Consider the following 25,884-nt stretch of genomic DNA (forward strand, 5'->3'; position numbering starts at 1 on the left):
CACGTGTGACAGACTGACACTTCCATTTGCAGTTCTGAGGTTAGAGTGTTCGTCTTTCTTGGTTCACCGAGAGGAAGGAACGGGCAGTCGAGGCTCCGCTGTTGGGATGCAAGGCCTTCTTCCACATCACTGTTAGAGCTGCTTTTCCCTGCCCGCATGAGCCATAGATGCAGTAGCAGTAGATCAAGCAGCAAGTAGTCCTGCACGCCGTCAGAGGGAATAGCGGTCAATGCCTGCCGAATGGAATTAATAACAGTCAATATTTGGTAGGGAAATGAGCCAGCCCTTTGTTGCTCTTCGGCCAGTGAAGCGACACGATGCTTCTGAGAAGCAGCACAGGGAGTATGTCCTACAGGACAGGCCCTGCCCTTGGTTGTCTCGCTGAGAAGTACAGTTCTGGGCAGGGCCGCAACTAGGGGGGGCAGGCAGGGCATGTGCCCCGCGCGCCGTGCTGGGGGGGCGCCAAGACGGGCGCAGAATCCATGTTTGCCCCGGGTGACAGGGACCCTAGTTGCAGGCCCGGTTCTGGGGGAGAATGCAGGTCAGGCTACTACTACAGTATCCTCGAGTGCATGTACCTCCTTCCCTGTTTGAAAATATCTGCTTTGCTGATCAGCTCATTAGTAGGTACTTTTTTGAGATTGAAGTCACAGGAGGAGGACGACCTTGGATTTTGTTGTACTAAGTCAATATATTGTAAGATCAAACAATGATTACATGGTGCAGAGAGTCAGAGATGCCCTTGAGGGAAATAGGCAAGACCTGCTGTGTAAGCAAAGAGGGCTGGAACATTCCTTAAGTCCTGGGAAGCCAGATGGTATTTGGAAGAGCCTCAGGTAGGGTCCTCCCTGATTCTGCCCCAGATTGCTAAGCCATGGTAAAACAGGAGCAGGCGCAAGGAAGGTTGGGACAACTATTCATAGATTACTGGATAATTAGCAGTAGACTGGCAAGAGTTTCTGACTAATAGCTGCAACAATATTATATTTTCTTTTTTCACACCTAAATTAGTTTACTGAAATGAAAGCAGCTTTCAAGCAATTAAGAATAGGGTTTTGTCAGGCATGTCTTTGAGATTTGTCTTTCATTCCAGAATCTGGAACTTGGGATTTAAAAATATGAAGTAGAACTGAGCAAGCCAACTTTATTCTGCTTAAATGGCCTTCTACTGCTCCAGTGGAGTAAACATAGCCCTAAAACATATAAAGTGAGGTGACAACGTGTGAGTATGATCACCTGTGATTACAGTTAGGCCCTTGAAGGAAAAACAGGCCACAGGTTCCAGTCAAGAATGTTGGGTGTGGTCCTAGATTGTGGCCTCAATTAAATGCAGCGCTTAACTGCTGACTTCATTAAACTGTGAACCAAGGAGAAACTCCAGCAGTGATTGAGAAAGACATTTGCTATAACCTCATAGCTTTAGCTCTCTCTTGAGCACAGTACTGGAAGATAGAGTGAAAGCTCAAACAAGGATGGTGTATGTTTGTAAAGAAAGGATTATACCTGAGCAACATTACCCAGTGCTTTTTCCTTGAACTTGAGAAAGCATGGATATTCCTAGAGAAATCCATAAAACTCTCCCCTCCATACTTCTAGGTCTAGAAACCTTGGCATTTTGGAAAGTGGGAGGGCATACTGGGAATAGCCAACTGGATTGGTACAAACTGACAATTCTATATTCAAATCCATCCCAGCCAGCTGAGCACACAAGTACAGATGGGCACAGATACAGCTAGCTTTGGGTTGGTGGCAACAGCGGGAAATAGGCGTTCACGGCATCAGGCTCATTCAGAATCAAGCACATTGGAATAAGGCAAGAAAAAGCTTTTGGTTGGCACCGCTTATATGCACGTGGCCAAACTCTCATGATAACCGTACAGCTAAAATGATGCAGCTTCCTTAATGCATATTTTTGGAATTAGGTCTTTTTTTTTTAACGTTTCCTGTGGGACTCTACTTCACAAGCTAGAGGTAGCCAAGACTGTCCAGAGCTATGCAATACATAGCTCTGCACCAAGCGTTAGCAGGGGATTTCAAAGAAGGTGGAAGCTTCCATGGCTTTTTGTCCTAGCTGTAACTTCCTCTGTTACTGAGGATTCATTGTTTACTGCTAGAAATGGATATAATACGCAACTAATTATAGTGCTCTGCAGAAATAAATGTCTCTCATAGACACAGCTTTCCTGATACTTGCTGCTTGGTTTGTTGCCTGCAGCAGAGCAATCCAAAAGCCTTGACCAACTCTCTTCTTGCTGCGAAACCCTTTATTGATCAGTGTGTGTTATGCAATCAGCAAATGAGAGAAAGAAAATCCACAAGACTAAAAGAAAAGCAACTGAACTTAAAAGCTTGCATTTGATTTTGGAATCCCTCTGTTATCAGAAAATGAGAAGATGAGATTCTATCTTTTGGAATGAACGGGCCCCCCAAAAAAGTTTCTACACAGCTCCTATACCTCCACTGCATTGGCCTCGCTTCCAAGCCAGGAGTCTGGTGCTAGACGGAGTAGAAATACAGACCTGGCTTGATCAGATGGACATGAGAAACCCAGCAGCAAGTTAAAAATGAGCAGCAACAGCAGGGAACAGGCTGGAGAGGCCAAGGCATGGGGCCTACCTGAACTGGAGAGAAGTGGAGGAAATGGAGGGTACAAATGGAAGAAGGATGAAGCGTCGACCAGCTAAGAGTTTAGGGCATCGATACCTGCGGGTGTGAGCACCAGGGCTTGGAGAATGTCAGAGAGGGACACGATCCCCCGCGGAGTGTTCTTCTTATCCACCAGAACCAGGCGATGGACCTGCCCAACACGTGTGCCAGACACCATCATGGCAAAAGTAGGAATAGGTCAGTAAAGATGAGTTTGAGAGACCAGAGAGAAAAGATACCATTCATGGAAATGAAAGTATAGTGTTAATACAGTCTGTTTAGGGAGCAGAACATTCTAGGGGGAAAGTAGGTGGCAAGTATATAGAAATACATATAATACAGCAGCAGGTAGGCCATATTACATCACAGTAATCTCCAATGACCTGCAAAAGAGCAGGTACGCTGTGCTAAAAGTAAGCATGGGATGTTCTTTCTAAACCAAGTTGTAGGATTATAAATTACATTTATATAAATAAATTATGGTGAAGCAGTTCCTGAGACATTATCGCCTGTTTTCTTATATTGCTCTTGTTATAAGGATCTCAGCTAAAGCTAATAACTTCCCATTAAGTCAGACTTTTATTTACAGGTGTTACTATCCAATGCCATTTCATTTCTGTTAGCGTGGCTAAGTTTTGTTCTATTATTGTAAAACACGCCGTATTTTGACCATACCAGTTTTATAACTGGGTTTTACTGTGATTTGTACTTACTTTCTCATAATTTTTTTCTTTTTCAGCTGGTCAGTGACTGTGATAAAGCACTACTAGTAGTACTACTTAAAAGGATGTTCATGGAAGGTTGTAAGTTATAGTAATCAGATGCTTTCACCGTATGAGCCATATATATGCCATTTGCCATAGCATCTTGCTATCTTGTAGGTTTGCGACTGATAGTAATAATAACAGTAATAATGCCATAATTTGCATTTTTGTACTCAAATCTTGGAGGCTGCCAGGAAAAAAAAAGCTAGAAGTTCAGATGTAGCAAAAGTTGCCAATCACTGGATTAGAACATAAAATAAAGATCCCTCTGCAGCACCCAAAACACACCCATCCATCCATCTGCTGTTAGTAGTCATGGTCTTTTCCATATGAAAAAGAGCAGGCTAGGTGAGCCTAGGCTGCTCCTGGCAAATGTGTCAATAAAAGTCAGGGGACAGGTTTCAGGATGGTTGGATTAAAACTGTACGTTGGGCATGACTCAGTAAGCAAAAGGCCTTGGTTCTGAAGGACACACACATTGAGGACATCTGGGGAAAGAAGAGCATGAATTGCAGGGAACCTGTTGCCCTGCAGGTTCCCACTCCTTCCTACAAGCCTGCAGTCATACCTGCTCTTTGACAATGCGATCAATGATGTCTTCTAGTGTTTCATAGGGATGGCATGTAAGGACCCCTTCCAGGCAGACCAAGCGCTGTTTCAGGGCTTCCCCCACACTAATGTCCAGGTTGTTGTAAGACTTCTGGGCAGCCAAATGCTATGAAAAGCAAGTGGAGAGGAGGGGTTTGGAGGAAAGGGGGGGCATGGCATTACTGCAGATTATGCCCCCCCAATCTCACACTGTTAAGGTAAGAGAACACTGACAGACAGCACTTCTAATTCTTTGAAGTAAGGCAAACATTCTATAGTGACACACTAATTCATGGTATGCTCATATGTCACATTAAGCCATGGTTTGCTTAACCATGGTTTATTGGGCAAACTATGATTGGCTGGCTTCTAACAAACTAAATCATATCTGACAGCTTTACAGACTTCAGTGGCTGGGTTCATCCAACACAATAAGCCAAAACCAAACTAAAAACAATATGATCTAGTGTGATAAGTGAACTCTGTCACTGTATAGTGAATTTTCTGTGGAAGCAAAACTACCATAGTAAAAGGATTATTCATCTAGATCACTGTAGCATTCCATGAATGGGGCAGACTACAATAGAAGCCTCATCTGGAAGTATTGTCCTTATACTGTTTCTCTTTTACACACACACAAGTTAAATGCTTCTTCCTGTCTTAAAGGTGAAAAATAGTCATGCAAGGCAATGTGAACAACATTCTCTTGCCTTTGGTTAAGAATTGCTGTTTCACCACATCCACATACAGGTTTTGTCCTCTATGTCAGTGTTTCTCAACCTTAGCAGTTTTAAGATGTGTGGACTTCAACTCCCAGAATTCCCCAGCCAGCATAGCTGGCTGGGGAATTCTGGGAGTTGAAGTCCATACATCTTAGTTGCCAAGGTTGAGAAACACAGCTCTATGTGAACCCTTGCTAGATTCGTCCTCCTCAGTGTAGGATGCAAAAGCTTGTTCCCAATTTTTTTTTTTTTTTTTTTGTATCTACTCTTCCCTTAGGGATGGGGCATAATCTTAAATTTGGGGATGTCTTCCTTTAAGGGAAATACGATACTTCTGTTTATCAGACCGTCTGAACCTGGAAGAGTGACTGCCCCATACTTACAATCACGTCAAAGCGGGAATAGAGGCCAACCACCTTTCCTATATAAGAAACAGAAGGGAACAGCAGGTCAGGAATCTCTCCAGGTGAACTGAATTAAGGAAAGATTCCATATGCATAAACGGTATCACAGGAAAAGTTAACAGATTTTCCTGCAGCTGGAAAAGAAACTTTCATCGAAAATCTTGATCAGACCTGAACATGCTTTCTTAATTTCCTCATGAATTTCCAGGCCTGCCCTATAGCTTGAATCTAAGAATGGAAAATTAACATTACCAACTTACTCGAAAGTTATCCCTACTGTATATTTTATGAAGAAATTCACTTTTTCAGAATTTACCAAATAGGATCTTAGCAACTATTAATAGAGTTAAGGATTCATTTAGCATACAATGGAGTTAAATTAGCTGTATATTCATTATTTCATTACTATGCATCTCATTAATCATCATTCAAAATGTTGCTTTTTTGCAATTCCATCAAGAGATGTCAAAGATCTCCTCTACTTACCTGGTAATGTCAGCATTTACAGGGGCCAACTTTATTCTTCATGGTGTTAAAAGGCCCCAAAGGCTGGTTTTGAAACGCCTTTCCCTATCTTAAAGGGATCTTGAATCCAGACTAAGGCTACAGTGATATACCCAAGAAGAGGCCTTGCTGAACTAACTGGACTTGTTTAGACTAGGGATACATAGGCTTCTGCTGTGAGTGAGCATCAAGCTCTAGCATTCCTCACTGTAGCAATCTAGTCAACCCCAACTCTGAATGTGCTGAAGACAGCATCATCATTCATATAGGAAGCAAAGGGATAACGAAACGGGATAACTTTTTGTAAGCTGTCCAGAGTCACCGTGAGCGAGCTGAGCAGTCTCATAAATCTCTTTAATAAATAAAATAAAATAAATAATGCTGGGAAGTAAGTATCAAGGGAGAGCAGCTCAAATGTAAATCAGCAGCAAACGAGAGAGCTCCAAAAATACAGTATTGAGAGGAGAAGGGGAAGAGAAGATGGAAGTGGGCCAGAAAAATAGATTATAACAAGCATGCTGACTTTGCCACATACAGTAATAAATATTGGTAAGGCAGGTCTCATAATTTGTGACAATTAATACAAACTTGAACCTACCACACGTCATAGCTGAGGAGGCAGCGAAAAGAGGAAACTATTCAAGCTCCTGATGGATAACTCTGAATGGCTGGAGGACTGGCCATCACAGTTATTTTGGCTTAAGACAGCGCAGAGAGCAATTCTCCAAGGACGTGGCGATCAGCTTCAGGGGCTTGTATGAGCTAAAGGTGAGCACCCTCCCCAAGGAGCTAAGCCATGATTAGAGTGAATTGTCACCCACTTGGGAATGACAGGCGTTGTACTCAGCACCTCTGGAGGGCACCAGGTTGGGCAACGTCAATTTACATAATTTCATGATGCACCTATAGTTACTTTCTTATAGGGGTCAAACTCTCCAAGGTCAAATGATCCTGGGGTGCTCAAAGAACCAATGGAGATGACTGCAGAACTGCTAACTACTCTTTCTGTCCGGAATTGTCTCACTCTACTCTGCCTTGGCCAGACCCCACTTGGGATACCATGTCCGGTTGGGGCAACATAGTTTAAAATAGTGTTTCTCAACCTCGGCAACTTTCAGACGTGTGGACTTCAACTCCCAGAATTCTGGGAGTTGAAGTCCACACGTCTGAAAGTTGCCGAGGTTGAGAAACACTGGTCTAAAAGCACATCAACAAGTTCCAGCAAGTTCAGAGAAGGGCTACCAAGATGGTGACAGGACTGGAAACAGTCCTATAGGGACCAGTTAAAGAAAGTGGATATGTTTAGCCTGGGAAGAGAAGACTGAGATATGATAACAGTCTTCAAAAATTTAAAGGGTTGTCATACAGAGGAGGGAGTGGATCTGTTATTTGCACCCCGGAGGGCAGGAATAGAGCCAATGTGTTGAAACTATAGGGATGTAGATTCAGGTTAGGGTTATTAGGAAGGATTTCCTGACAGCGCTGTCAACCCGTGGAATACGTTGCCTCATGAAGTGAAACATTCCCCTCAATAGAGGTTGTCAAACAGAGGCTGGGTAAGCCATCTGTCTGAATTACTTTAACAGATTTGAAGTAGATTTCCTCTGAGGGACCTTTCAACTTTATGATTCTGTAAAAAGAGGGAGCTGCATTAGCTGTGCTTGAGCATATGAGAAAGAGGGTCAGGACTGAGCTGGCACTGCAGAGAGGATAAGCAGCCAGAGATTTCCCCACACCTTTTTCATTAACCACAGGCAGCGCTGAGACTCTGCGGTCCACAAAAATCTCCAGAGCTGTATAGACAGGAGCTGAGTCTAGGACTGTTGCAATGTCACGAAAGGTACCGATGCCCAGCTCATAGATGGTTTTCTGCAGGAAGCGTGGCTTTGGAAGCATGGCTCCCTACAATGAGAAAAGGAGAGGATTATTGTGGAAGCCAACCCAGTCTTTCTCCTTGCCCACAATGGATACACATGCTTAAAGAAGCAGCAGAGGTCTAGGGCAAAAGCATTAATATGCAGTACAGATTAGCATTTCCTCTTACTGCAAGATCCCTAAGCATTTCTCTGCATCCAAAAAGCTGGTAAAAGACAATATTCCCCTAAATAGCATTGGCATATGAGAAACCCAGGTAGCTACAAAGCACCTTGTTAAGGCTCCCACTTGGGAGCCACTATTTTAATTCCCACAATGCTCCCAAGGCAGAGTCATTCTTGGAACATATGGAAGTTTAAGGTGGCAGTTCCTAGCTGACTAGAGCTGATTCAGAGCAATGATATTGCCAAGGAAGCCAGCAGGATCAACCAGCATAGGAGAGAGAGATACCAAACTAGGGAGGGTTCATCAAAAGGCAATAATAATTGCTCCTCCAATTTCAGCTTCTGCCTCCAGTTCTCCTAAATAATTCTTCCATGATCATCAAATCAATTTTCATTTTCCTGAGCCAAAGGGTATACAGATCTACTTCTTATTCTGCAGCTTCACTGACCACTTCAGTGGCACCCCACTTATTTCCTTGTTCTCCTTCCAAAACATTAGCATTCCTACTCAAGATGAGCTCTCCCAGCCTGATCCCCTTCAGGGATAAAATAAGAAAAGACAGAAAATTATTTGGGTCTGAGGAGGAAAAAACCTTTAGACTTTAACACGGATCATAGAGAGAAGAACCCATCTACTACAGCTGGTCTATGGTTCTGAATTCAGCGTTCAAACCCGGGCAGGAGGAGAAGTGTAATTCTGCACTCAACGTTCCATGAAAGAGCTTTTGGCCAAGAATATAATCTCAGCTCGTGACCATAGCTGTGGGGTAGAAAGCTCCATGCCAAACCAGATCCAAATGCTGTGGAACAGAAGATACCAAAGTTACAGCCACATGAGGCCCTTTCTATCAATCCCAATTCTACCCACTCCTCTTCTGTCTCCCTCTATATGGAATAGCTTCCTTCATTCTAGATCCTGCACTCAGTAGGTTAGATGCCACTCTAGCCGTTTCTTCAAATGCCATGTTTTCCACAGGTAACCAGGTTTTAAATAAACATAATAACTTTACCCACCACCTTCCTTCCCTCCCTCCATCCTGTCCCTAGCGCTTTTCCCTGTTTCAAACCGTGAGCATCTTGAAGGCAGGCACGTATCTGTGTGCCATGAAGACACAAGAGTTGAGCTTCCCCCAAAAGAGACTTTACTTTCAACTCTTCAAAAGCACCATGAGCATTGCTAGTACCAAGTCGACAGACAAACCCTTAAGGAAAGCATTCAGTAGAGCCAGCACCCGCAGCAACATTGCAGGCTTCATAGAGATCCAGCACTCACAAAGATATGCAGAAATTTGAGGATGCGCTTGTGGGTCAGGATGTGCAGGACGTTCCCCGAGACTGGCTCAATCACAGGCAGCCGGTGGATCTTATTCTTAATCAAGGAATAAACTGCATCAAAGAGGCTAGGGAAGGGAGAGAGGAGAGAGACAAAAGGGCCCTGTGATGTGTCTGGGAATGGGCTTGGAGACCTCCTCACCTCTGGGTAGTCCCCAGGGCTTTCAGGAGTCTGGATAGGCTTGCTTCAGGGTGGAGGAGTATGTGAAGGGCAGCAAGTGTTACTCCCTTTTCTGGGTAGAGGCTTGGAGTACTCAGCTAGGCAGAAATAAATGTTTTCTGGTAAGGAGATTTTTTTTTCTGCCTATTATCAGCTGACAGCTATAAGGTATCATAGATTATCTTGGGGTATCCCTGGCTCTCCTCCTCAGGCCAGATATCCCACTTTATCCCCCAGATACCTCTCAGATTTCTCTTTGACAGCTGCAAAATGACAGGTTTTGCAGATAAGGCTGAATGAAGTTGTTCACAATAGGTGGCGAGAATGAAGGTTGACAAACCTCTTACAAAAAGAAGGATGCTTTCCTGCTCTTGCCTGGGTGGGAAGCCATAAATGCTTGACTCACCTATGATTTGGAGAGATGTGCACCAAAGGCTTGAAGGAACCCTGCAAATACACCTCTGGGGAGAAAAGGACACAGTTGGATAGCGTATAGTTAATGAAATTGCAGATGATTGCACTTGATAATGTAATAAATGCAGTTTCTATCAACAGTACAAGCTGAATTTGCCAGAATGGCCTTATTTAATCTGCAGTAGAATTTATCTTTAAAAAAAAAATTAGGATAATAACAGACCAGCACTAGTATCCCATATACCTCTGGAGAAGAGTCTAATTAGAATAGCATTAACCATAAAAAGTAAAAGGAAGGGTGTAGGGATAGCATGAAAGAACTAATGACTAGCACGTCATCATCAGTATACAGCCAAATAATATCTACCATTATCAGCCATTTGCCTAGTAAGAGAATATCAGACAATTAACTCTGAATTTAAAGAATGGTTTTAATCTAAGCTAAATACATGTAAATAGACATAAATGTAACATTCACAAATATGGTGCAAATTGATGTTAACTAATGTTAACAAAGAGCCACTTTGGTGTAGTGGTTAAGCTACCAGGCTAGAAACCAGGAAATGGTGAGTTCTAATCCTGCCTCAAGCACCAAGCCAGCTGAGTGACTTGGGCCAGTCACTCTCTCTTAGCCCTAGGAAGGAGGCAAGGGCAAACCACTTCTGAGAAACCTTGCCAAGAAAACTGCAGGGAATTATCCAGGCAGTTTCCAAGAATCGGACATAATTGAACAGATTAAAAAAAATGTTAACAAAGTTAAATTGCATTTTTACATACCCAATTCCTTTTAGAGGTGCTCTGCTTACCTCTCCAAGTTTCAATTTTATGTTCCTCAATCTCGTATATCTGAACCTGGAACAAAGCCGTAGTGGTGAATGGGACAGGTATCACTGCTGAACATGTCAGTTTAAAATTACTACTATCTCCTATGACTGAATTAGAAAGAAGAGTTGGATTCAGAAACCATCCATTATTCTACAGGGAACCTGTCTGGAGCACTGGAAACAGCCCAGTCCAGTTTCTACTCCAAAGGTAATTCATTCCAAACTCAAGGCTTCCAGAATAAGCTTGAAAAAAACTTCCTTTGCCTTCAGTTTAGTATGGGAAAAACCTAAGGCTCTTTGGCTCTTTGATATGAAGAGTCAAATATGTTGACTCTCAACAAATATGTTGAGTAGACAAGTTTTATATCACTATAAAATTTTCCCCAACGTTCTGTTTCTAAAGTGTTTAGGAACACTTCCCATTTTTATAAAACTTTTATTTTTAAACACACCAATATTCCAATAACAGTTGTATTCACCATGTCAATGAATACTTATTCTAAAAGTTGCTCATGTGACACTGAAAAACAATTTGTGGTGTGTCCACATTCTTGGTTTCCATTTTAAAACTCACAGTCATCTACCTGTTTCTCCAGCTGAAGGGCTCAACTCTTAGAATCCCAAAGCTGGAACAGCTCATGACTGCAACTTAATTTTAGGTGGTTCTCCCACTTTGCTTCCCCTCTCCAGGCACCTGAAAGAAACTGCCTAAAACCACTTTGCTCCATATTTAGAAGAGGGTTAAGGTGCTGGAAAACTCACCAGAGGGGATTGATAATAGCGATGTAAGATATTAATAAAATCAGTGATGGTCAGCATACCTGCAGGAGAGGAGGTAACAGAATGAGTGAATGACACACACACACACCCAGAGCCAAGGGCTGCCAGAACTGACTAACAGAACCTACATTACAGGTGGCTTCTTATAGACAGTCAGTAACACCTCCTGCCCTTGCTGCTGATTTCTGCATCTCTACACTCCCAGTGATTTCCCCTTCCAGTCTGACTGCTGCCATTCATATGGAGCTCTGTCTGTTTTTCCTGCCCTACAGCCACCAGCTGGGCATCAAGGAATAGATTTCTCTGTTCTCTACTGCTGCCAAAGTGGTGGGGTGGGGGTTTGAATGGCCTAACCAGTGGGCAGTGCTCCACAGCTCACAAGTTGCACATAGGCCCCTGGGAACCCACCACTGAAATTTGGGAACAAAACACAAATTTGGCAACGTATCCTTTCTTACTGCTACTAAATAGGCGTATCCAGTTTCCTCTAGGCTTAACAGACCTATTTTGCTGACCAAACATTTTAACAACCCCCTCCATCCCTCAGTTTTGTAAATGCTGTAACATCTAGTCTTTTGAGGCCAAAAAGAAAATAATAATAATTTTAAAATGTTGCTCGCTCCTACCTTAACTGGAACAGGCACCAGTGCATGAGGCAACAGAACCAGGCCCAAGATGTTAAAACTGTGATGTTCTAAAGGCTCATCCACATGTCTGCAGTAATGTGAAATTACGATGTGATTTACAGCCCCTCAAAGAAAAGTGCTGCAATGAAAGTAAGCATCTGGAGCAGCCTGTTCCAGTTCCAGAAAAAGTGTGTCCAAATATGGCCATAGCCAATTCATATATTACAATCAATTTCTGTCAAGGGAAGGGAGAATGATTCTTTTTTATAAATATGAATATGAATGGTAGGATCCTGTGAATTGGATAATTGATGTATCTTGAACCTTTAATTATGTGTACAATGTGAATATTGACTTCCAAGAAGGCTGCATGTTGTCTTACGTGAGGTCAATATTGCCATCACTAAACTCCCTCCAAAAGAAAATATTTGTGTAGGGAAAGTGTCTAGTCTCTCTGGCAGCCATAGCACAATGACCACAGTGGTGCAGAGCCCAGCAGCTAGATGGGTAGGAGTGGTCCTGCAGCAGGCCAACTAGAGCCCAACAGATGCCACTGACCTCTGAAGGCTCCTTCTCCATAAACCATGGATTGTCTGGATGGGTGCTCTGATGCCAGCTTAAGAAGGAAAACATGCCAGGACACTTCACCCATCTTCAGCCTGTCTCAGCAACAGGCTGCCCATGAGATGGAAGGTCCATTGTGAGGACATCTCCTTGGCAAGGATTTCATGTTGTGGCCAGGAGGAGTGAGGATGAGCCTTAAGAATTTCTGCCTGCATCAAATTCTGCCTCCCTGGCTCTCCTTAATACAGCTTGAAATGGATGGCAGTCCCAATTCACCTTTCCATCTTTGCCACGCCCATCTGCTGCTGCATTCACCCTCCGCTGCTCATTCAGCCGCATCACTTACCCACAAAGCATTGCTGCTTGCTGTCCCAAAGAGGAGCGGCTCGCACCCCATTGGCCACCAGGGCCAAGAACGCCTTTTTAATCTGGGAAAAGAGACATACACCAGACTGACTGGGGCTGTTCTCTGTGCCCTGCCCGACCCCCTCTGTTTCCATAGGGAATAACTGATCTGGCCCTGCGCACTGGAAAGAGGAAGATCTACTCCAGGGATTAATTCTTTATTCTGCATTTGTCAGCTTTGGTATTATTAAAGAAGATGTAGTTAGGAAAACAGGGACCATCTCATTAAAACTGGTGAAATGGTTATCTCCAACACAGCATTCTGGTCACTGTATTCTTGTGACCCAGCTATGCCATCATTCTATAGCTTTTCTCACAGCATACACAAAGTCCTTAGCAAATTAACAAATTAGCCCAACTCTGGTCATTTTGACAGGCAAGATGAATATTGTAAATATGTTCAAGGAGATTCTTTGCAGAATAATTTCCAGTAAGCCTGAGTTTGTACCATCAGAGATGGAGAGTACATTTGGTCTCATTATAACAGTGTTCTCAGGTGCAGTATTTCCTTTCCCAATATGAATGAAGAACAGGCTTTCCAGAAGGATAAAGAAAAGCTATAACAAGATGGGAGCAAGCCCACCACTTCCTGATCTTAGCCACCTAAAGACTACCATAATTCAAATGCATGGGAGTCCTTGCCAACTGTTCAGAAGCTATAGGTGGTTCAAAATGCACCTGCTCATGTAGTAATGGGTTATGCTTGATGTACCCATACAACACCACTGTTGCAAGAGCTGCATTGATTGTTGGGAAGCTTCTGGGTGCAATTCAAGGTGCTGCTTATAACATATAAAGCCCTATGTGTCTTAGGATCTGATTATCTAAGGGGGCACTTGCTCTGAATAGAATGTGGCCTTAGAGCTCAAGAGCCAAGCATCCTACAAATGCCTCCTTCTCAGGGGTATCAGCAAGAGAAAATCCAAAGATGTGCCTTCTCTCTTATGGCTCCCCTCCTGAGGAACAGCCCACCTCCAGAAACAAAGATGACTCTGTCGCTGTTGGTATTTCAGAAGGTGGTCAAGACCTGGCTCGTCCATAAGGCCTTTGGGGATGGAATGGAAGTATGTGTCTAGCTGTTTGCAAAGTTGAATATAGGACACCAAGTAGATTGGATTTTACTGTATTTGATATGGCATGCTTTTAAACCTAATTTCTGTTAGGGAACTGTTAGCCACTTAAGAGTCTTTGAACTGAAGCAGCGTATAAACTCAATGAATTAAATAAATACATAAGATACCAAACTCCCTGACAGCCTCATGTGGTGCAGAGTGGTAGGCGGCAGTATTGCAACTGAAACTCTCCCCACGACCCAAGTTTGATCCCAGTGGAAGCTGGATTCTCGGGTAGCCAGCTCAGGTTGACTCAGCTTTCCATCCTTCCGAGGTCGGTAAAATGAGTACCCAGCTTTCTGGGGAAGGTGATGACTGGGGAAGGCAATGGCTAGGCTGACCATATTTCCTTGAGACAAAAACAGGACATTGGGATGGCAAAACAGGACAGGGTTAAAAATGGGACATTGGGATGGCAAAACGGGGCAGGGTTGGGTGACAGGCTGGATCGGCAGGCAGGAACTTCTCTGGTTTTCTCAGGCTGGGAATCTTCGGATTCCTTCGTTTGCGAGAGGCAAGGCTGGGCTGGAGAGTCTAGTGAACGGTTGCCCCTGACAAGCTGTTCCTCCTCTGGCTGTGCTTTTATGTTCTTTTCTTCCCACCCTTTCAAGGCAGGAGCCAATCGGCTCACTCTTTGATCACCGCCTATCAGCTGATCCTTTTTTTTTCTTTTTAGGTTTCCCGCCTGGTTGAACACTGCAGCTTTTTTCCCACCATTTCTGCTGAGCTCCCCCTCCTTCCACTCAAAGTCAGACTGCATTCTGAAGGGTTCGCGGGAACTTTCAACATTTTAAGTAAGGTTTTTAAGAAAACGGGACAAAATGGACATTTATATTAAAACGATGGGACGGTCTGGAAATGTTAAAAAAATGGGACTGTCCTGTTCAAAACGAGACGTATGGTCAGCCTAGCAATGGCAAACCACCCCACTTTAGTCTGCCAAGAAAACGTCACGAAAGCAGCGTCCTCCCAAAAGGTCAGACATGACTCGGTGCTTGCACAAGGGACCTTTCACCTTTCACACACCTATCTCCCAGCCAACTCAGACTTAGATAGCAATATTCCCCCACTCCCTCCCCAAATTACTACATGGTTCACAAAACACCTGCATTCTCCTCACCTGCAGAGTGGTCTCAAACACTACCAGTTTGGAGCTGGTGGGAATAGCATCATAACAGCGATGACTCCGCATGAATTGCATATAGATTTCAGCATCTGGGCCCAGGAACTCAGTATCAGGACCAAACCCAAGAATTTCACAGTCAAGGGAAATGACATCACCACTGCCTTCCTGGTTGCCCTGTTCAACCTTTGTGTCCTCTGTTACTCCTGTGCTGGGACCCAGGACTGTGCCTTTGTTAAGCTGACCTGTATCTTCTGCAATCAGAGTGTTTGCTCTGGTACTCCAGTCCTCAGTCCTACCTCGGGGCATCATGTCATTGCTCACTTCACTGTTGTTGTGAGCTCTGTCCAACTCTTTGGTCTCTGAATGGGCTGACTTAAAATCCAGTTCAGTAGCAATGGCATCTGCAACTGTCACTTTGCCAACGTGCGTTGCAGTCTCAGCATCAAACACAGCTGCCTCTGGATCCTGGCTCTCAGTTCTGCCATCTGCCACTACATTTGTCATAATCAAATCCAATTCTTTGCCATCGGCAGTCAAATCCTTGGCTTCCTGCACCACAATATTGGCTTTCAAAGCAGATTCCTCAATGTCCAGAGATGAGATGGGGCCTAGTGGGTAAGCATTGCAAATCCAAACACTGAAAGATCCTTGAGAGGTAAAAATAAGTCATGTTGACCCTTTGAATCAACCCAACCTTCCCTCCACCTCACTAAGTCTACAGATCTGATGTTCACTCATATAAAATTGCAAACATGCATATACTGGGCTGAAACGTCAGTTGTCCAAAGCAAGCAAGCCTAAACTTGCAGCAGTTATAATTATACTGACCATCAGCCACTTACACATTCTACCTCACCATGCCCTTATTACAGAATAAACCTTCAGTTCCTTTATTATTTAAGCTTTTGACAAATAACAGAAAACCACAGATGCACAGACATCAATTAAAGTGGTCAGTAGGCACTCTTTTATTTTAATAGGGCCCCTATGGAATACAGTAGGGAAAAATTCTCCTTGTTACAAAGGTTGATCTAATTGCTTCTAAAAGTAGCATCAGATTAGCAGTGAGGGAGCTGTATACTTATGAATACTTGTCTGTGACACTTGAATAGCTTTGGCAGTCCTTGGGTTACGACCATTTGTTCAGCGACAATTCAAAGTTACAATGGTGCTGAACGAATGGTATTTATTTATTTATTTCCAAAATTTTATCACCACCCATCTCTCCTGAAAAGGGGACTCTGGGCGGTTATGATAGGTCCTCAAAGTTCTGGCCATTGCAGCGTCCCCACAGTCACATGATTATGACCCAAGCACTTGGCGCCCAGCTCGTGATTGTGACATTGCAGTGAGCTGCGGTCACATGATCATGATCTCCGATGTTCCCTGCCAGCTCCCCACAAGCAAAGTCAGTGCAGAAGCCAGCAGGAAATTGAAAGTCACGGTCACATGAGGTCCTTACTTAAAGACCCGTTCAGTCCTCATTTAATAACGGCAACCAGGACTGCCGGAATTGTCATCACTAAGGGATGTGGCCACATGATGTTGCACTTTATGACTGTGTGACTTAGCAACAGCAATTCCAGTCCTAACTGCCGTTGTAAGCCAAGGACTAGCTGCATAATCTTTATTGAATACCCTCATAACCACCCTGTGAGATAGGTCCCCATTATTCCTATTTGATAGAAGGAAAACAGAAGCTGGAAAATATTTGGGTTTGGCCAATGCTACCCAAGAAACCTAGAAATGAACTTGAATTTTGAATTCAAGCTGTCTAAGGTCAAATTTCAGTTGATTTCTTTGGAATGGACTCCATAAGTAGCAACAAATTCAAATTCCCTATATTGAAAGTGCAAGATAATTTGAGTTAGAAAGGAAAGTAGCATCTGGTATTGGGGAGATCAAGAGAGAGCAGCATTTAGCTAAAGTGAAAACATCCTTGCTACATGGAGCTGCCACATAGCCATAGGAAAGGGTGCGTAAGTCCTAAATAGTGGGTACTCTAAACAATGCGATTGTTAGCAGTTTTAGAAGACCCCCAAAGCAGGCAGTTAGTCTCCAGAGCTATTCCCTGGCACAAATGCCTTGAATTAGCATTAGCTGGATTGAAAGTGGTCATCCCATCAGTGGGCAGAACCAGGGTGCTGCTCACCTGTTTCTTCCTGAGGCTGGAGGCCATTGTTCAGCGGTGGCACCTGAGGGTCCAAAGAGAAAAGGACAGAGTTAAATGGGGGCTTGCGATGTCTATGTTCAATGCAGCTTTTAGGACTGAATGCTATAGACCTGAATTACGCACTGTGAATCTACATGATGAGAGGAAATCCCAGTTTTTTGCCCAGGCCCATGAAACCTATCCAAGTTAAATAGTAGTGGGATTTCTCTTAAAACAAAAGTGACAGCCCTTGTTTATTTTGCAAATGGGCCTTTTAGGTATATTTCCTCTACCACTTGCATGGCTGTATTTCTTCCTCCCTTCCAATTACTGCACATGCAGAACACCACTTCTAGGAAACCCTGAACACAGGAGAAGGCAGATGCTTAAATCTCGGACAGGTTCATAATAAATCCATCAAGGAGGACCTAAGGGCCACCCAGGCCAAGTTATGTCTTCAATCCTATCTCTTACAGAAAACTACGTGCTGTATATATAAGAGACTGGGAACTCTGGGCCCACCGAGCCTTGAGAAAGGTCTCTTCCCCAAAGGTCGGACCCCAAGGCCCCCTCCTTTCATCTGTAACGGGGCAGCAGGAGGTGCCAAACCTGAAAGTTGGTCTCTGTCTCAGACACCTCAGTAGCAGCAAGGTGGCTGAGATGATGCTGGAGCACCCACGTGGGCATTCTATTTTGAATGCCCACAAGGGTGGCTGGGTGGAAGGAGCTCCCAGCAAAGGAGTACTGACTTTCCATTGTGTCTTACATGTAGGGCCAGCACTGCCCACTTGGCTCTGCACAGACAAAAGAACTCTGTTCATGCTCCTACTGTAGTCTCTTCCTACATGGAGAAACACATCACATCAGGGGCCAAGACTTTTGCTGAGGTGTCAGAGCACCCACCCTTAAGCTCCACTGCTTGCCATCCTCTAGATCCCCCAGCCTTGCAGCAAATGGGGGACAGATCCACTGCTGGATCAAGTTCAGTCACACACCCCTGATGTGCATGAAAGACAACACATTCAGTCATAGCATGGGCACTTGGACACAATAGGAACAGAGTATATCCATGCCCAGGGACAAGGAAGAAACCCCAGAGAAGTGAATCTATCATAGATGTAGTTAATGACACAGCTTTCCTTTACAGGTAGTCCTTGTTTAGCGGCTGCCTTGGATAGCGACCATTCACAATTGCAACAGTGATGAAAAAGTAACTTTGTGACCAGTCCTTGCATTTACAACCTTCGCAGGTCTGTAAAGCAAAGGAAAGCTGAAGTAAGATCATAAGCACAGTCACAGTTTCACTTAGTGATCACTTCACTTAAAGACCAAGTTGCCAGTCCCAATTGTGATCGCTAAACAAGGACTGCCTGTATTCAGAAAACTCAGGGACAAGGAAGAAACCCCAGAGAAGTAAATCTAGCATAGATGTAGCTAATGGCACAGCTTTCCCTTATCCAGAAGAAGGGGGTACAACCTTTGTCACTATTTGCTCCTCTCATTCTTTTCATCTTCTCTCTAGGGGTAACTCAAAGCCTAAACACCAAAAATGCCCATTTGGGGTGCTCACCTTCTTGCAGTAACTGATGGGAAGCTGAAGTAGCCTGGCTGGCAATGATAAATTATAATATTAAGAATGGGTCTTGCCTCTCATCAATGACAGATGGAAGGCTGCAAGGCAACTAACTGGAATGGGATTCAGGTGCTAAGTTAACCTGTCTTCATTTAGGGAGCAATATTAGTTGACCAGTCTAGTAGTTTAACCAGTTAAAGTATTGTGATAGACTGACCAAAGTGTCCCAAATGACAGACCTATAATTTATTAAAAGCAATAATTGATTTGATCAATTATAAATCATGAGGGTGACTTCATAGTATAAGACCCATCATTCCCCCACACATGGGCAAGACATTATTTTTCTGAGAGAGAGTTTGATGATACACAATTGCATTTGTTTTAAAAAATGTTTTCTTATTTTTAGTAATGTTAAGGTGTACAGAACTTTCATTATTATATTGGGCTAGGATGGAATATAAAACTCATGAGTTAAGAAGCACCTGGAATATAAAACTCTTTGAGATACAAAGCGCCTCGACCCACAATCCTTGAGTCAGCGAAAATGGTACCAGTGTGAAATCTGCTCTCTCCCTTGCTGATCCCTATCCTGCCTTTATTCATTTGACTTCCCTCCAAGGTATTGGGTGACAGTGCCTAACAGATTTTACTGGCCCTTGAGGCCATCCTTGGACAGAATCAGAGTTAAGAAGGAAAATACTCCTTTATTTGATTTTGTATTGTTCAGGAGTTTAAGGTGGTATACCCTGTTTTTCCTTACAACAATCAGGTGAGGTTGGAGGAAGTGGGGAAATGCCCCATTGCTAGGCAGATTGATTGACCGATTGATTGATTGACTGACTTAGATGGCTTGCAGATGGCTGCCCATCTTAGATGGCATGAAGATAGCTGCCCATTTTCATGTGCCACAACTCTGGGTGGCCCACAACAATACTTAACCCCCCTAAACACTCTGCTCTGCCTGCCCCATTCCAGGCCTTACTCCTTAGATACACATTCCATTAGAATCAGTTCTTGCACCCGCTCCAGAAAAGGAGGTTGCGGGGGGGGGGGGGAGAGCAGGAGCAAGATATATCCAGAAATTAAGAAGGGGGAAGCTATGCCGGCCCAAAGAGAAATCAGACACGCAGACCACCAGTCAGTATTAAGCTAAAAGGTATTAGGAGCAAAGCACGCATGTCACATTTGGGAAGTGGGGCGGGGATAAGGAGAGGAAGTTCGAGTTGTGCAGGTTCTCCCTTTTGTACACAACTCTGTTTCAGAGCTGAACCTCGGGAAGAGATTCGGGGGCTCAGCCCGTAGCCCGGTAAGTCCTACTGCTATTAAACCCATCCTGGTCTCGCTCTCCAGGCAGAGGAAAGCGGCTGCGGACGGCGACGTTGGCGGCAGGAAGGCCCAGCAGCCAGGCAGATGCCAGCTTGGAGTGGCCGCTGCGAATCCTTTCTCTGGGCGGGATGGGACCGATTCCGGAGCGGGCGACTAGCTCTTCGTGGGACTCTCAGCCACCGCCCGCCAGTGCCTTACCTGCTCCAAGGCCTGGGTCGCTGTCGCTTGCTCCATGCCGGCAGCTTCTATTTAGGGCAGCTGGCCCACGGGGGTTGAGTATCAGCTGGGCGGCTGGCCCGGCACAAGCACACACGTTTGCTGCAGTCCGAGTGGGGGGAGGAGAGGAGTGACAGCGGCAGTGGTGCCCGGAGTCGTCTTCAGCTAGAATGCCATCCTGCCCTGAGTCGTAGGCACCGCAAAGGCCGACTCTTCTTTTAAACAAAGGTTCTGTCTATAGGCATTAGGCAGACATGTAGCTGGTGACACCCCTGAGCTGCTGATGGGGAAATAGTTTTAGCTTCTGCCACTGAGTGTCTGTTTTTGTTTTGCATTCATCAGTCCATATTGCATCATCTAATAATTTTATCAAACATTTAGATAGAGTAGGGCTATTCCGTCAGGCTGGAAAAATCCAGGCGATTGCATGGCAGGAAAGAAAGCTATAAACAAAGTTGGTCAAGACCACCCTGGAAGGGACATGTACCTGGCTCCAGCCGTGGTAAATACTTCTTTGTGGGAGAGGGCAGTTCCTTGTGCTTTAAAGAAGTTGATGGCCCACCCCTCCTCAAGAGATCGTCACTGGACCTGGCAGTATTGGACAATTTTGCCTGGTCTACAACCTTGCCTTTTTAGATAAGGTTGTGGGGAAGATGGGAGGCCTACAGCTTCAAAGGGCTTTGGAGAAAGCAAAGTATCTGGATGCATTACAGTCGGGTTTCAGGCCAGGATACTGTGTCAAGAAAGCATTGACGGCACTTGTAGATGATCTCTGGCAGGCTCAGATTGGCAATAGAGTATCCATCCTAAGCCTCCTTCATCTCTCAGCAGTGTCTTGATACCATCATGGTATCCTGTGCCAGCTGAGGGGTTTGGGATCGGGAGGCAGTGTTCTTTGATGGGTCTCCTCCTTCCTCTAAGGCCGGTTCAGTTGGTGTTGGTGGGGGGAGAGGTTTTACTCCCAGGCCTCTATTGTATGGGGTGCTACTCCCCCCATTATTTAACTTGACCCCATGGGACCAAGTATCATCAATATCCTGATGATACTCAGTTGCACATCTCTACCCTGGGCCATCCAAGTGATGTTGTTGAGCTGCTTTTCCACATCTGTACAGGTCTGGATGGGGAATAACCCACTTTGGCTCAACCCTGGTAAGACTGAGCGGCTGTGGGTTTTAAACATCAAAAAAGAGGAAACAAAATAATTAGGCAGTTTGAACAACTTCCTTGTGGGGAAAGACTATGGCAGGTAGGACTGTACTTCGGAATGAGAGGGTAAGGGGAGATGTGATGGAGGTTTATAAAATTATGCGTGGCATGTCATGGCATGGCAAACATGGATACATTTTTCTTCCTCTCACAATGTTTAAACTTTAGGCCATCCACTGAAAGTAAATGGTTGTATGAAGGAGTACCCAAATAAACAAAAATCCTTCCCCTCTAAAAATATAAGATAGCTGTCATTTAGATATGACTCAAAACAAACTGGAACATAGAAGTTAGGGCAGTGTTTCTCAACCTTGGCAACTTTAAGATGTGTGGACTTCAACTCCCAGAATTCCCCAGCCAGCAAAGTTGCCAAGGTTGAGAAACACTGGGTTAGGGTCTTGTAGTAGAGCAACAGTTAAGAAGAACCTTCTGTCATGAGCTACGCCAGCTGATACTCCCTATTCTATGCTACTGTTAAATGTGTAGGTGCCTTGTCCATGCTACCATTTGCTGCCCTGTAGTCAAGAGAATGGGCAGAGTTTCAGGAAAGATCTAATTCTAGTGAACTTACGTGTTTTGTTCAAAAATCCATCTTTCCGAATAAATTTTGATTTCAAAGCATTGATCGCCATGGTTTGAATGCTAGTCTTGGCAAGGCTGTAAGGATAACTGAAAGGCTATTTTATATGGAATACTGTAGTGATGTATATTGTATTTCTGTGAATCTATTTGAACATTCCTGATAGTCAGCACATCAAGTTTTTTTGTGTTAATCAGATTTGCTCATTCTGTTCTGGCCCAGGACAAATTGGGTACATAATTGGAAAATTGCCTGATAGTGTAGCCTATCTTTATCTCCCATTTCATGCAAAATTGTTCCTTGCCCCAAGAGAGTCGAGTCTATGGATTTATGGGATTGTTTTCTGCACCTCTTAATCTGATCATTTCTGCACCTTTAATCTGATCATTTTATTTACCATAACTGAGCCTTGCAGAAATTGAGCCTTACAGGAGCTGAAGAAGGCATCATGCAGAACATATTGTTTCTCCTCAAGTCCCCCCCACCCTGAAACTAAGGCTAGGCTGTGTTGTAGTGCCTTGGGAACTAAAAGCTCAGTCAGTACAGACTAGAAGGACACTTCCTTATATCTGGGACAGGCTTAGGAGGAAGGCAAAATGAAATGTGGTGTGAAAGGTGAAAGATCCTCCATGCAAGCATTGAGTCATGCCTGACCCTTTGGGGGGACGCTGCTTTTGTGACGTTTATAGGTAATCACGTTTTAAAAAGATTTGTCTGCATCAAAGGAGCTGTATCAGCCAACCTGTGGAAGATACAATATAAGGACTTGGGGGGCAAATAGTAGCTTAGAGGAGTAACCATCCAAGAAGCCCATTTGTGCCATAAAATGACCATTATGATCACATACTTGCATTAAGTTTCTTGCCATTTTCTTTCATGATGAATGTTCAACTTCTACTAGATTTTTCTTTTACACTCTTGTATACTCACTTTAAAGGAGCAAAACAAATGGTAATTAACTGGATCTAAAGAGATCTTTCCATTAGAGCTAGCCATGCTAAGTGGACTGAAACACCAGAAATGCAGACTGCAAAATCTAGAATCTCAGACTAGTTCACAATTATCTTCTAAGAATAGGGTTTTGTTTTGTTTCATTTTTCCCCCCATTCCTGCTCTAAATGGGAAAAAAGACTGCAAAATGCAGAAAATTCTTTGGAGAATAGAGCAACCCAGAAGCCAAACATTTTTATGCCTTGCAGTAACAGACTCTCACATACTAAAACCACTACAGAAAAAGAAGACTAGTTATGGAGGTTTCTATATGCTACAATAAACAACTCAGATTTGAATGACAAGCAATATAAAGTATTATAACATAGCCTTACAGTAAATCAAACCATTGATCCATCTACCCTACATTTTCTTACAAATATTTTTACAATTCTCGGTATTCCCACATTGCATGGCCAACAACTTTGTAACCTGGCAGTTCTGGGAACTATACTCCCAACATGTCTGAAGGGCAAAGGCTGAGTAAGTTAGAAAAGGGGAACCTCCAGATATTGCTGAATATTTTCAGTATCTTTCAGCACTGACCATGATTTCCAGAGCTTCTAAAAATTGCAGTTCAGCAATTATATCTACTGTTGATTGGGAACTTCTCAAAATCTAGACTTATTGGAACTGTTGGGGTTTGGATTTGGGATTTTTGGGGTACAAAGTATGCACTCTGCCACTGGGCTAAAGGGACAAAGTTATCTAGAAATGCACTGCTTATTTCCCAAATCTCATGTGTTCCTCTAGCTTTCTTGGAAAGATCCATGACAACTTATGCAAGAGTTGTAATCTCGTAATTCAAATTCTTATCTAGAGATGATAGTAATAGAGAGTAGTATCTGAGCTGTTAATGCCAAGAAACAAGAGATGTTTGTACAGGCCAGACAGAATGGGGGCTGAACACCTGTTTGTTAGTAATTACTTGAGTTATGAGGAAGGGTGGTTGGAAGACAGTAAGACAGCTCAGAGAGCCTGTCAGTCTGGGGAATTCCTTAGGTCACCCAAAGAGGCTTCTCCACTTTCATGCTTCTACCAAGTTAGCTATTTTAGGTCATCTGATACAATCAAGTAAGTCAGGCTAGTCCATAAGCGATCATTGCTGTGGAATTTGAGAGGGTCAGTTATATACCAACATCATATAATGCCCAGGAAGGGAGGCTTGATACTGACTTTTCAAGAGGGAAAAAACTGTAATGGTATGTGGGCAAGACCTTGGGAGACTGGGCAGAGACGCTGCCCAGGGAGTGGTCAGATAAGAGACAGCATAGCCCACAACTGGATAGTGGGCACTGCAAGAGGCTTGGAAGAGACCCTCCCTAGTTTCTCGGGCTGTAAAGGAGACGGGGGGAGAATTGTACTTACATACTTGCCTCACGGGGCAAACCAGATGAGACTCACAACCAGATGAGCTAATCCTACTTTGTTGTAAAGCTACCTTAACAGAATCTTGCAAATCTGAAAGTACAATCTCCTCCCCGTCTCTTTATAGCCTGAGAAACTAGGGAGGGTCTCTTCTTAGCCTCTTGCCCCACCCACTATGGTTGTGGGCTATGCTCTCTCTTATCTGACCGTTCCTTTGGCAGTGTCTCTTGGCCCAGTCTCCCAAAGACTTGCTCACACACTATTACAAAAACAAAAGCTCATTGTAGGGTATCCATAGGCATCAATGTGGTTATTCCATAAAACAGATTGTAATGAAAAGCCAATATATTCAGCCTCAGTGGCTACCTAAATTGTTTTTTTACATATTAAAGGGCAGGGCAAACACCTTCATGTCTCATAAAAATTGGGACTTTTCTTGGCTTTTTGTGGAGTTGGTATAATCACCACTTCACCCTTATTTACAAGCTCTGCAAAAAAGGATCGCAGCAGCCCACAGATGAAACTAATTATCAGCACCATTATGGAATACACCTTAAACAGCTCACCATCTCCACTTCTGTCTCCCCTATTTGAATGAAAGCCAAGTTGACAAGACAACAGGAAAGAAGAGGCAGAGCCCTTGCAGAGAACCTAAGGTGACTGCCAGAGATGGAACTGAAGAAGGAATTTTAATTCAAAGGACTACATAATAAACTCTCTTGCTAAACTAACACTACCAGTACTTCTGTAATAACAGAAAAAAAAAATCTGGAGAGATTTCAGGCACAGTGCAAGAGCATTATTTTACAGATTTGGTCAAAATGCTACTCCATGAAGCATACCTCTTCTCTAAATTAAATATAAATTCTCTATATTCACCAAAATATTTAATTCAATATATATATGCTTAACTTTCCTGCTCCTAAAGGTTAGTCAGTGCATCTGGGATTGCAAACAATATTGTCATAAGAATTAAAATCTGTTGGTTCAATAATATATGGTTCGGAAATGTTATTACTCTTAGCTGGGACTAAGGATGCTTTCTATCTTTTCCTGGAAGGGTCTAACGATATCTAGGACAGTATTTCTCAAGCTTGCTGGCTGAGGAATTCTGGGAGTTTAAGTCCACACATCTTAAAGTTGCCAAGGTTTACCTAATCTAGGGGATACTTCTAACACAAAGCAGTTTAAAAGGAAGTTAGTCAATCCCATGGAATTAAATCAAGAATATTCAGGACCAGAAAGAGTGATGTCACAGGGATGTACACTTCAATCTTTGTACAGTTAAAGCATCTATTACTATGATTCATAAATACTGCCTCCTCCAATGGAGAAATCATCAATTTGAGAGCTACACTATAGGAACCCTCATCCTGCTTTTGTCAATTTTTTAAAATAAGGACTTCAATATGGGATTGAGGATATCATTACTGCTACCTGGGAAGAATAATCGTGGA

The 25,884-nt window shown here is 43.6% G+C and overlaps 1 protein-coding gene and 1 long non-coding RNA gene across 2 annotated transcripts; one reads left to right on the forward strand and one right to left on the reverse strand.

The window, feature by feature from the left end:
• Window positions 1–59: 59 nt before the first annotated feature.
• On the reverse strand, window positions 60–20,413 carry PRKAG3 (protein kinase AMP-activated non-catalytic subunit gamma 3). The gene is made up of 13 exons (XM_063288917.1): window positions 20,263–20,413; window positions 17,163–17,205; window positions 15,005–15,618; window positions 12,714–12,795; window positions 11,160–11,218; window positions 10,380–10,425; window positions 9,566–9,620; window positions 8,941–9,067; window positions 7,365–7,530; window positions 5,104–5,141; window positions 3,979–4,125; window positions 2,704–2,797; window positions 60–233 (listed from the first exon to the last, which is right to left on the reverse strand). The coding sequence occupies exons 1-13, from the start codon at window positions 20,296–20,298 to the stop codon at window positions 211–213; spliced, it is 1,530 nt and encodes a 509-aa protein (XP_063144987.1). The 5' UTR covers window positions 20,299–20,413; the 3' UTR covers window positions 60–210.
• Window positions 19,941–25,160, forward strand: LOC134487246 (uncharacterized). Its single transcript, XR_010066839.1, has 3 exons — window positions 19,941–20,044; window positions 22,584–22,672; window positions 25,029–25,160. It is a non-coding gene; the product is annotated as an uncharacterized LOC134487246 (long non-coding RNA).
• Window positions 25,161–25,884: the final 724 nt, after the last annotated feature.

The sequence above is a fragment of the Candoia aspera genome, chromosome 1 (genome assembly GCF_035149785.1).
Source record: "Candoia aspera isolate rCanAsp1 chromosome 1, rCanAsp1.hap2, whole genome shotgun sequence".
NCBI classification, from domain to species: domain Eukaryota; kingdom Metazoa; phylum Chordata; class Lepidosauria; order Squamata; family Boidae; genus Candoia; species Candoia aspera.

Excerpts from the sequence above, each read along its gene's own strand:
- PRKAG3 (XM_063288917.1), bottom strand. The coding sequence starts at position 20,298 with ATGGAGCAAGCGACAGCGACCCAGGCCTTGGAGCAG. Across the intron at positions 7,531-8,940 it reads TCAAATTTCTGCATATCTTT|GGAGCCATGCTTCCAAAGCC; the intron begins GTGAGTGCTGGA and ends TTCTCATTGTAG. Across the intron at positions 2,798-3,978 it reads ATCGCATTGTCAAAGAGCAG|GTCCATCGCCTGGTTCTGGT; the intron begins GTATGACTGCAG and ends CGTGTTGGGCAG.